General features: G+C 38.7%; 1 protein-coding gene across 1 annotated transcript in view; it reads right to left on the bottom strand.

Annotated features, from left to right (window-relative positions):
• ABCB5 (ATP binding cassette subfamily B member 5) overlaps positions 1–13,093 on the bottom strand; it is a 130,888-nt gene that overhangs the window by 23,611 nt on the left and 94,184 nt on the right. The window contains exons 20-22 of the mRNA XM_033193035.1: positions 10,326–10,529; positions 6,475–6,575; positions 5,158–5,298 (exon numbers count right to left, since the gene is read on the bottom strand). Of these exons, the coding sequence (XP_033048926.1) occupies positions 5,158–5,298; positions 6,475–6,575; positions 10,326–10,529 (446 nt within the window). The remainder of the gene's footprint in view (positions 1–5,157; positions 5,299–6,474; positions 6,576–10,325; positions 10,530–13,093) is intronic.

Here is a 13,093-nt window from a genome sequence, read left to right as displayed (position 1 = left end):
CAGTGGCCAGATCTCAGCTCACTGCAAGCTCCGCCTCCCGGGTTTACGCCATTCTCCTGCCTCAGCCTCCCGAGTAGCTGGGACTACAGGCGCCCGCCACCTCGCCCGGCTAGTTTTTTGTATTTTTAGTAGAGACGGGGTTTCACCGTGTAGACCAGGATGGTCTCGATCTCCTGACCTCGTGATCCACCCGTCTCGGCCTCCCAAAGTGCTGGGATTACAGGCTTGAGCCACCGCGCCCGGCGTGGCTCAATTAGCAATTTTCATAAGTAACGGAATGGTTGGCGATCCTGGGAAGCCCCTTAAAGGAAACATCCTGACTGGTGTCATTTGCTGGCATGATAGTACTGGCATGATTTTGAGGTTGTATCATTCTTCAACTGAGACATTTTTTGCTTAGTTTTAATCTAAACAAATCTCAGTAGGTGGAGGTAAATTCTCAATTCCACACATCGAATTTTATATCAGTGGTTGCCCTCGATTTAGATCCAGTCCTCCTGCCAAAGCACCTGGTATTAGACCATATGGGTGTAGAAAAGAAGAAAATTAGAAGAATTTGTGAAAAACAGACTCCTATTTTCAAAGTGTGAAGGTGACTCCGAGGCACATTTCCAGAAATGACTGGACTGCCTAATTATGTACCATTCCAAATCTCCCCCTTAATTTTGGTTCAGTCATTCATTCAGTAAATATTTATTTTGTATCTGTTATGTGCCACCCACTTATTTTTGGCTTTTGGGAAACATCAGTGAACAAGATAGGTTACAACTTACCCTCAGTCTATGCACTCATAAATATGGAAACACAAAATATAATTTAATAGAATCATAAGTGTCATAAGTGTTATAAACAAAACATGGTGAAAGAGAGTGATGAGGAGGGAGGGTTAGAGGAACTACTTTGGACCATCAGTGAAAGTCCCTCTGAGGAGAGGACTTAGCCTGGGTGCCTGGGTATTCCAGGCAGAGAATAGCAAGTTCAAAGACCCTGCAATGGGGAGGTCCAGGGACAGACATGGCAAGTGTGGGACTGATGAGTAGTTCACATGGGAGGCAGAAGTGGATGAAATTGGAAATAAATGCAGCAGCCCCATCATGAAGGTCTTTCAGGTCATGGTAAGGACTTTGGCTTTATTCAAATTTCAATGGGAAGATCTAGATCTTGCAGAATTTTAATAAACTGATGCTATTAGATCTGTGCGTTAAATGATCAGTCTGGCTGCAGTGTGGAGAATGGATTATAGGGAAGCAAGAGTGGACACAAGGACATTGGTGAGGTTGTTGCAGTAGTCCAGTCAAGGCAGGGAGGACTTGGATGAGGGTGGAAAGGATGAGAAGAATTTTGGAATTAGGGTCATGAGAAAACAGTGATTTATGTGGTGGACAATGACAAGAGAAGCAACACGGATGACTCCAACATTTTTGGGCTGAGCAACTGTGTGGATGGTGGTTAGTGTTATTAGTTAAGATGGGAAAGTTTTGGGGAAGAGAACCTTTGGGGAGAAAAAACTTAAATTTTGTTTTGAACACATTGAGATATTAATCATCCAAGTGGAGGTGTCTTGTAGGTAGTTGGATAAGGGTCTTGTGCTCAGGGCAGGGCCAAAGTTGGAAATATACAGAAGGAAGTTATCAGGATACGGGTGGTATTTAAAACTGACAGATTGGATGAGATCACTAATGAAAGTGTAATAAATGAAAGGTCCGCGGGCTCTAACGCCCTCCAACACACAGAGGCCTGGCTGAAAAACAGGATCCAGTAAAGAAAGTGGAGGAGGAGGGGCCAAGGACAAAGGAGAAAAGCCTGGAGAAGCCTGGAGAAGAAAATGTTTCAGGAAAGAGATGTCAAATGCTACTGAGAGGCCAAGTTAGAGGAGACCTGAGAACTGCGGGGGCTGAGTATGCATGGGAGGGTTGGAGGTCAGTGGGACCCTGAGAACCAGTCCTTCTAATGGAGTGTTGGGGAACTAAGGCTTGACTGGAGTGAATTTGAGATAGAAGTAGTGCAGAGAGCAAGAATAGGGAACCCTTTGGAATTTGCTTTGCTTCAAAGAAGATCAGAGACATTGGAAATAGGCAGAAGAGGACTTATGGTCCTGGGAGACATTTCTTTTTCATATATATATATATATACGTGTGTGTGTGTATATATATATATACGTGTATATATATATGTATATATATACATACGTGTATATATATATGTATATATATACATACGTGTATATATATATGTATACACACACCTTTTTTTTTTTTCCTGAGACAGAGTCTTGCTCTGTTGCCCAGGCTACAGTGCAGTGGTGCGATCTTGGCTCACTGCAATACAACCTCTGCTTCCTGAGTTGAAGCAATTCTCCTCCTTCAGCCGCTCAAGCAGATGGGATTACAGGCGCCCATCCCCACACCCAGCTAATTTTTGTAGTTTTTAGTAGAGACGGGGTTTCACCATGTTTGCCAGGCTGGTCTTGAACTCCTGACCCAGTGATCCACCCTCCTCGGCCTCCCAAAGTGTTGGGATTACAGGCATGAGCCACCATGCCTGGCCTTCTTATATTTTTTATAGGTGTGATTACAAAGCAAAGAAAGAGTAGTGAAAGAGAAATTGATGAAAAGAGATGAAAATTCTTCTGTGAGAATTTAGAAAATCATCAAACATCCTACATTACTATGAATATGTTTAATTGGCTTGCTTTCTACTAATACTGAAAACTAGTTATACAGAAGGAATGGTGACCTGGGGATTGAAGAAGGCTGCAGAAAGTTTAGAGCAACATGAAGAAAACATTTTGAGTTTCAACTATTGACTTGCAAACAAACTTTTGGAATACAACCAATTTTCAAAATTGGGAGTGCCTGGATTATATTAGAACAAAGGAAAAACTGGCTAATGGGGAGTGGTGAGCTGAATAATTTATGTGTTTTAGATTTTGTTTCTTGTTAATCTACCTAAGTAATTAGTTTTATGTAATGAGAATGAAGTCCAAGGCTAAATACAATTGTGGTTTATATAAGTTCACACAGGCAATAGTGCACACTATTTTAGAGGCTAGGAGAACATAGGACAGGGAACTTGCAATTTCTGTTGAAATTTTATTTTAATTTTTTTGAGGCAGAGTCTAACTCTGTCATCCAGGCTAGCTTGCAGTGGTGTGATCTCGGCTCATTGCAACCTCTGCCTCCTGGGGTCAAGTGATTCTCATGTGTCAGCCTTCCAAGTAGCTGGGATTACAGGCGTGCACCACCATACACGGCTAATTTTTGTATTTTGACTACAGACAGAGTTTTACAGCATTGCCCAGGCTGGTCTTGAACTCCTGACCTTTGGTGATCCACCTGCCTCGGCCTCCCAAAGCGCTGGTATTACAGGCATGAGCCACCACATCCGGCCCTTCTGTTGAAATTTTTAATGCAGATATTCCATTTGCATATCCTGTTTTATAAGGAAATCTGCTTCTAGGAAACTTCTAAGTGGCTTTGGTGTCAAGTAAGATTTAGGAATACTGGGTTGGTGAGCTGTGGACTGTTTTCTCATCAGTGCCTAACAAAGAAACTTCCTGGGACTTCACTTAATGCTTAATAAATAAATAAATAAATAAATTTTCATGTGAATAGAAACGAAAAATTATTCCAAGTTATTCTGAAATTACTCAGGTTTAAATGACTTTTGGCCATTTCCTCAAGTTGAACCTATCCTGAAAATACAAATACGCCAACAATAAGGATAGGCAAAGGAATGTCCTGAGACTTGGGAAACAAAACCCAAAGAGAAATGCCCAGTGTGTTCTGCTAAATGGCAGCATCCTTGGAACAGGTGTAATCTCCCAATTCGTTATTGTGAAGAGGCTGATACTTGCATGGATATGCATTTTTTGGTGGGCTTGTTAAAAATAATATAATGTTACTTTTTTGAGTCAAGTATTGTATGGATTTCTCTAGTTCTAAATGCTTAGCAATGCCATTTATGATAGATTAGCAATATTTCTGATATTTTAGGCTCTCAGCTCAGAATTAATACTGAAAATTAATTTTTCTAATTTGGCAGTTGCATTAGATGTTCCTGTAAAACAAATAAATTCATAACTATGTGACCAGAACTTCAAAATAGGAGCTCCAAACTAATGCTTTGGGAAGAAGTAGCCTCACTGGGATACTGCTTTCAATTCCAAACGTGACATTTTTGAAGGAAAACACTCATTTGTATGTTTTGCTTCTGGATTATTTGCTTAGCAAAGAATTCAGCCTCACTGATTTACAGTCTTTACTTTAGAAAGCCATCTCCACATTGAGAGTTTCATAATGTGTCACAAATTTCCTAAGGAATGAATGACAAGAAGGCATATTTTGCCCCTACATTCCCATGTTCCAGTAAACTGAAGCACAGAACAATTCATCTGGGAATTTAATTCAGATTTAATGCCTTATATCAGTATCAGTATTTTGCCAGTTATGCTGTACTTCTTATAGAGACTAAATAACAAAAACAGTTAGCTCAACTTAATCATTTCACAATGTTTGCGTATATCAGAACATCCCACTGTACCCCATATATATATATGTACAATTATTGTCTGTCAATTAAAAATAAAATTCATCCCAATTACCCTGATTTGATCATTAAACATTATATGCATATATCACGTGTACCCCCAAAATATGTATAACTATTATATATCAATACAAAATTTAAAAATACATGTATATTTAAAAAAATTCCATCTTAACAAAAATTCAAGCATACCTTTTCCACATATGTGATTTAAATGATAATTCACTATAAAGTAGACATCTTTCTGGTAAATAAGTACTTGACCCCCTTACAAGGTTTTTGTACAACTTATTAATTAATTTATTTATTTTGAGACAGAGTCTCACTGTGTTGCCCAGGCTGGAGTGCAATGGAGTGATCTCAGCTCACTGCAGGCTCCATTTCCTGGGTTCAATCAATTCTCCCGCCTCAGCCTCCCGAGTAGCTGGAATTACAGGTGCCTGCCACCACATCCAGCTAATTTTTGTATTTTTAGTAGAGATGGGGTTTTATTATGTTGGTCAGGCTGGTCTCGAACTCCTGACCTCAAGTTATCCACCTGCCTTGGCCTCCCAAAGTGTTGGAATTACAGGTGTGAGCCACCAGGTCTGGACTATTTCCACGACTTACATGAACATGCCTTCTGGGGTCATTCGTCCAGCTTGAATTAAATAGGCTCCAAATCGAAACCCTGCTGCATAGGCAAAATATATAAAGGCATGGCTGAATGCATAACAGCTTCCAATAATCTGTGCTTTCTTCGAGGTATTTCTGGAATGTACAAAATTTACCAAATAATAAGGCATGAATTACAGCAAGGTCAATTTAATAAACATAGAGTAATAAATAGAGAGGACTTTGAAATGTTATAATTTAGTAGAAAGGCATTTTTTGAATGATTAAAGAGAAAGTTTTTTTTTTTTTTTTTACTACTGAGAAATTTTTGAGAAAAGACAGATAATATTATAATTCTTTTCTCTATAGTCATACACTCTCTAGTTTTGTGTAACAAATTTGACTTTACATACTGTTAAATGAATGGGCAAAGCCTGTGAAAGGATGGCTAGTGTAAGAGTTAGAGATTTGGTTTGGCAGTATTTGGAAGGATTTTCTAAGTATCCATTATAATCTTTCATTCACAGAATAGAGGAAATTAAAGCGTGGTGCCAACTACAAGTATGGGTCCAAAACAGTACAAAGCTGTCTTTCTGATAAAGTAATATAAAAAGCATCACTAAGTCAATGTGATAAGGAGGACTAGTTTAAAATTAAAAGAGTAAGTGCATTTATTATGTATATATTCGTATTTAAAATGTAAACTATTTTAGGGATTTAGCATAAAGGGCTGAGCTCTTTTCTCTTGCTCTGTCACCCAGGCTGGAGGTGGAGTGTAATGGTGTGATCTCAGCTCACTGCAACCTCTGCCTCCCAGGTTCAGGTGATTCTCCTGCCTCAGCCTCCGAGTAGCTGGGACTACAAGTGTGCACCACCACACCCGGCTAATTTTTGCATTCTTAGTAGAGATGGGCTTTCACCATGTTGCCCAGGATGGTTTCTAACTGTTGACCTCAAGTGATCTGCCCACCTCAGCCTCCCAAAGTGCTGGATTACAGGCATAAGACACAGCACCCGGCCCGCAATTTTATTTTCTTTCTTGCGTATGTTATTTCATTAATATTCTTTCAGGAAGATGAGAAAAATGTGCATACTAAGTAACAGATAGTTAATGGTAATGTGAGAGGACCTAAAATACTTATTCTAATTGCGCTTGCCCTCAATTCCTCTCTAGTTTCTCTTGGTGAAGTCATATGAGAAATTACGACATGGCCATTATTAGGAAAGACTCAAGAGCAAATGAATTAGCAGGCAAACCACTGGAGTCATTCAAGAGTACTGCCTTTACAGAACAAAATTAAGTTTTTGAAGTCAGTATGAATCTACAATCACCTGTGTTGAGTCTCAAGCATCTCTTCATACATTTGCTCGAAGGCTTTTTCCCTTGTTGATGACACTATAGTACGTATATTCTCCACAGCTTCAGTTGCTATCTTATAAAATAGGACAATACAATATAGAAATAAAATTAGTAATGGTGAATCTTTTCCCATTTGTGAATTCCAGTCAGTCACACTGGGGGCATATTAATTATATCAAGTCAGTAAGTTTTCCTGACAAGTATTGTTAGCTTCCTTTCCTCCCAGAAAGTAAGATAGAAAAATGACACTTTAGGATAATAAGCTTAAGGAAAATGTCTTATTGAGATTTAGTCTACTGATCTAAGTTTAGCCCCATTCAAGTTTTTACTGAATTTCAATTTAAACTTGTTCCATAGACAGAAGAATAAAACATTAGTGAGCATTATGTTCACATGCAAAGGAGCTTCCTACAAATTATGAAACAATTCAAGTAAAAGAGAGCAGAGGCCGGGCACAATGGCTCATGACTGTAATCCCAGTACTTTGGGAGGCCAAGGTAGGCAGATTACTTGAGGCCAGGAGTTCGAGACCCAGCCTGACCAACATGGTGAAACCCTGTCTCTACTAAAAATACAAAAATTAACTAGGCATGATGGCACGTGCCTGTAATCTCAGCTACTCAGGAGGCTGAGGCACGAGAATCACTTGAACCTGGAAGGCGGAGGTTGCAGTGAGCTGAGATCATACCACTGCACTCCAGCCTGGGCAACAGAGTGAGACTTCTCTGTCTCAAAAAGATAGTAGAGATAATCACATAATTATCTTATTCTAGCAAAGAATTAAAAACAGCAACCTAAAAGGACTCAGGAACATTACAGGAAAGTAACATGGCATGTGGTTATAAAATTCTTTATGAGATAAAGTCATTTCTCATATTGGTGTCTGTGAATGTGAAACGGCATTTAATTCAAATGTGATGAATACTTCTCCATATTTATGTAGTTTATAAAGAGAATGCATAATTACATGGGATTCAAAATGGAAGAGAGTTTTGGTTTAGAATAGCTTTTCAATACACATGAGAACGTGTATTGGCTTCAAAGAGAAACTTCCTGTTTTCACATTCTGTTTCCAGATTGGCAGAGTGGACTGTGGGACAGAAAAGACCAGGTAGACACTTGGCCTTCTCTGAGGATGAACTTGGGTTGCAGAAGGGAACTAGATTTCTGGACTGTGGTGAGGACACAAGGATTCTGCTCCCAAGTTTGATGTTGGTTTTTTAAAAATTCTCATTAATTTAAAAATGGACTCAAAGAAACCTCCATTTGCAACGTTCCACAGTATGTGAAGAAAATGGATAAGAATGCTGAAAACTTGTTTGAGGAAAAACAAAAGGAATGAGCATAAAACAAATTTGTGACAATTTTTCATAATGGAGACAGGATAAATATTATTACAGACCCTTAGAAAATAGTCATTAAAAAAACTGAAAACTAATTAAGCTATTCAAAGTTGTCTTCTTTTTTTTTTAATCTTTTGAGATGGAGTCTCGCTGTGTTGCCCAGGCTGGAGTGCAGTAGTCCGATCTTGGCTCACTACAACCTCTGCCTCCTGGTTCAAGCGATTCTCCTGCCTCAGCCTCCTGAGTAGCTGGGATTGCAGGCGTGTGCCACTATGCCCAGCTAATATTTTTATTTTTAGTAGAGACGAGGTTTCACCATGTTGGTCAGGCTGGTCTTGAACTCCTGACCTTGTGATCCACCCACCTCGGCCTCCCAAAGTGTTGGGATTACAGGCGTAAGCCACCGCACCGAGCCCATTCAAAGTCTTAAAAACTAAACATTTGATAATTTGTCCAAATCTACACATGCAACTGAAGAAGGATTGATACATTTTATTAGTCTATGTTCTAAATTGATGTTTGGTAAATTGACTTATTAAAAGCCACAGGAAAATGCCTCCAATTACCTATTTGATTAGAGTTGTTTGTTGTGTAGTTTGAGGTTGCTCTAATGATACATAAAGGAAAAGTCAAAGGGTACATATACAACGAAAGCTCATGACAAATAAGATGACAAATAAGATGAAAACATAATTAATTAGGCCTCATTAATTTAGAAATTGTATACATTATTGCAATGTTTAAATTAGACAAGGAGGTCTAAACAACTGTTTACTGTCTCTGAGGCAAATATTTGCTAGGTAGTTCAGACTATACAGCACAAGCAAACAATCCAAGGGTCCTTATCTTGTGCAAGAAAGGTGGAAAGGTCTAAGGCTCAGGCAAATGAGATTACAGTGAGTCATGTGCTTGGCATTCCTATTCATGAATATATATGATATTTATGCTATGCCAGTTGTGACACATTCACCGTGATACAGACTGTAAAGGATATTAACATCATTTTGCTATTCAGAGGATGTACACCAGTGTAGCCAAGAGCTCTGAAACAGTATCAGGAGAGGAACACCTTTTTCTTTCTTTCTTTTTTTTTTGAGACAAAGCCGTGCTCTGTCGCCCGAGTTGGAGTGCAGTGGTGCAATCTCGGCTCACTGCAACCTCCTCCTCCTGGGTTCAAGTGATTCTGCTGCCTCAGCCTCCCAAGTAGCTGGGATTACAGGCAGGCGCCACCATGCCAGGCTAACAGTAGAGACGGGGTTTCATTATGTTGGCCAGGCTGGTTTCAAACTCCTGACCTCAAGAGATCCGCCCGTCTCGGCCTCCCAAAGTTCTGGGATTATGGATATGAGGAACATCTTAAAGACCTGGATGTAGAGTTAACAGAAGACTCCTTGTTTACAACAATTCAGCTGCTAAAGGGCTGTCATGAAAAACAGATTTTGGACCTCTACCAAGATGAAAACCAAAAAGAGTAAGATAAAAGTCCACCAATAAATAAATAAATAAGTCAAGAAATAAAGAAAGAAAAGGAAAAGAACTGCTTACCACCCAAGACTATCCAAGCACAGGCAGCCTGGGAAAGGAATGTACTGCCTACCACTGGAGGAATAGGTGGTAGGAGATGGGGATGGACACTTGACAGGGATGTTGTGCAAGGGACTCCTACTTCAGGTTAATGGTTGGGTCAGATGATGTCTCTTTCAATTCTTAGGTGTTACGATACCACAATAATGTTTCCCTCAGTCTCTAATATAATATTCATATGAATATGGTTGATCCTAAGAAGCTTAAATACCTATATGTCTTGGCATTTTCCAAATGATTAAATAAATTGTTCATTTATTGGTCCTGTCTCTAAAGCCTTGTTTTATATGTTATCAATATTGGTGCATTGCCTTGCATTCAGTAACTGCTGAATTGCCTGTTTTGAAAAATAAAATATTCAGAAAAATTGCTCAAGAAAATTTGATTATTCAATGACCAGAAAATGGGGAATGATGATGTTGGAAAACTTCCCCAGTAATAATGGCTGACATTAGTAAGTGCTTACTGTCTTCCAGACAATATTCTAAGTATTTTGCATATAATAACATTGTGTTTTATGCAATATTCACAAAAAATTATAAGTGAATACTCTTATTATTCCCACTTTGCAGATGAGAAACCTGAAGTCTACAAAGGGTTGACATAACTTGCTCATATCACATATTCGTTAGGATAGAATCTGGATTCTAACTCAGCTAATTAGACTCCAGAGCCTGTGCTCTAAATCATGTACCCTATTGCTATAACATATCTACCTTCTATCCTAAATTGGTCTGTATGCATTTCTCTGTGAATACATATCACTTTACAGATCCCTAAGAGATGAAATTAATAGATCATAAAGATGGTTAACATATCATATAGTTAACATATCATAAAGTTCTGACTGTTTTTCTCTTTAAATGTTACGATGGTGATAACAGTCTTCATTTTACCTTTCCAGCATGCTTAAGTTCTTGCTTATCTTTGTTGGCAAATCCAGTCATTGCTGCGGTTTCAATCATTCCTGTCATGGCAAGTACTGGAGCAATACTCAGAATCAGGAGTGTCATCTCCCATCCATATAGAAAAGAAATGATAACTGAAAGTCCCATGTTAGTTGCATTTTGTGTCAAGACGCCAATCCTGGAACCTGTTGCCTATAATCAGATATATTTTGGGGGAAAAAACTCAATTAACTTTACATTTACAAGGATTCCTATTATAGTTCCTTGCAAAACAAGGGAGACTTTTTTAAAAAAGAATTTATACTTAAATTTATACCTTGAATTTATACTTTGAGATTAAATAAGATACATATTTTTATTTATTTACTTATGGAGTCCCACTCTGTCACCGAGGCTGGAGTGCAGGGGCGCAATTGCGGCTTACTGCAACCTCTGACTCCTGGGTTCAAGCGATTCTCTTGCCTCAGCCTCAGGAGCAGCTGGGACCCACCACCAAGCCCGGCTAATATTTTTGTATTTTTAGTAGAGAAGGGGTTTCACCATGTTGGCCAGGCTGGTCTCAAACTCCTGACCTCAGGTGATCCGCCTGCCTCAAAATGCCCTAAACTAAGGAAATATACTTTATTTTCATGTCTTGATGTCCAATATTGAGATGTCCAAATGAACTGGATTTTAGTTTAAGGGAACACCATAGAAGACTGTACAGAAGCATGATAGGAACAGACAATCTGAAATCAAATACCACCTCCTTAAAGGGAGACTTGTATGTTGCTATGAGACCTCTCCTTAAATAGTTTAGCAGGATTTTACAGCCCAGTGCAAGTTGAGTGTGTTGAAAGCTGAAGTTACAGGATTTCCTTTGTCTTCTCAGTGATAGATGCATACCCACAGTCTTCTTGTTTCCTTACACCCAAACACCCAGCAATAATAAAACAACTCACTTATGCATACACATGGATACCTATACCCTGCCACCTCTTCAACACTCACTTACAGATAAGTTCTTGGTAATAAAGCTGATGTTTGAAAATGACAGAATCATAATTACTATTACAAAAAACTAAAGAAACAGTCTATCTTTAGTTAAGCATTTTTTACTATTTCCTATTTATAAAGTTGTAATCACATTTGCTAGGAATTTTCTAGAAAACCAATATTTTAATAAATAATAGCATTAAAGTACCAGTTTTACATATATGCATAACCAACATGTACTTAAAATTTAAGTATTTGAAAAAGATAGCTTGAGTTATGCATATAAATTCTTTTAGAAGGTTTTACATATTCTATTTCATGGAGAGTAAAAAGGGAAAGGATGCTATACTTTAGCTTAGATATTCACTGCAATAGAATCTAACTCACCTTAAAAAATGTTCTAAAGTGAATTATTAACTTCTATTTGAATGGAAAAAATTTGCATTATGAACTGTAAAAATGAGATTTTTGTATATTTTTTGTATATTGTATATTACCTTTCACACAAATTATCTCTTTCTATTGGTGAATATAGTATAATCATGCAAGGAATAACTCATGCCATCTGACTGAGTGCTTTTGGGAGCATGAAGCTTTGTGTTGGAGAGGCAAGAGTTGCCATGGAAAGGAAACCAGCACGGACAGGAAACAGCAGGGCAGAAGGGAAGACACACTAAAAGCAGGCCAAAGTAGGATAAAGGCCCAACCTTAGGCACTAAATAAGCACTTTACCTTTACCATCTTATTTAATCTCATAACAATGCAAAGAGATGGATACTATCACTAGTACTGTACAATAGATGAGGAAACAAAAGTAGTAAGACTAAATAACAGCCATATGCTTGTAACCGGAGGATAAAAAACTCTTTGTTCCCTGAATCACTTGGGATTAAGTGGCTGACCTGATACTCTATCATTTCTGCATACTTAGAGATGGTGTTTCATGAACAAGAACATTCTCTCTCTTATCCAAAATACCATGATCAAAATCAGGAAATTACATAACTATCATTTAATGCTTAGACTTCCTTCAAGTTTTATCAATTGTCTCAATAATGCATTTTATAGTGAAAGGATGTCTACATTGGAATCACACATTTCATTTAGGTGTCACACCTCTTTAGTCTCCTTTAGTATGGAATAGTTCTTCATTCTTTTTTTTTTTTTTTTTTTTTGAGGCGGAGTCTCGCTCTGTCGCCCGGACTGGAGTGCAGTGGCCGGATCTCAGCTCACTGCAAGCTCCGCCTCCCGGGTTCACGCCATTCTCCTGCCTCAGCCTCCCGAGTAGCTGGGACTACAGGCGCCCGCCACCTCGCCCGGCTAGTTTTTTTGTATTTTTAGTAGAGACGGGGTTTCACTGTGTTAGCCAGGATGGTCTCGATCTCCTGACCTCGTGATCCACCCGTCTCGGCCTCCCAAAGTGCTGGGATTACAGGCTTGAGCCACCGCGCCCGGCCTAGTTCTTCATTCTTAACTTGATGTTCATGACATTGACTTTTTTGAAGATCGCAAGCCAGGTATCTGGCAGAATATTTCTCGTTTTAGCTTATCTGATATTTCCTCACATTTAGATTCAAATTATGCATCTTTGGTAAGAATCTTAGAGAAGTAATGCTGTGTTCTTCTCATTGCATCCTATCAAGTGGCATGCAATTTTGACTGGTCCTATTCCAGGCACTGTGCACTTGTATAATTAATTAAGATGGTTTCTTCCAGCCTTCTCCACTATGAAGTTGTTCTTTCTCCCTTTGTAATTAATAAATGTTTTGAGGCAGTTTGAA

Source organism: Trachypithecus francoisi, unplaced genomic scaffold (assembly GCF_009764315.1).
Source record: "Trachypithecus francoisi isolate TF-2019V2 unplaced genomic scaffold, Tfra_2.0 Lachesis_group4, whole genome shotgun sequence".
NCBI classification, from domain to species: domain Eukaryota; kingdom Metazoa; phylum Chordata; class Mammalia; order Primates; family Cercopithecidae; genus Trachypithecus; species Trachypithecus francoisi.
The sequence above is the reverse complement of the archived record's forward strand: the minus strand, read 5'-3'. Positions and strand labels throughout refer to the sequence as shown.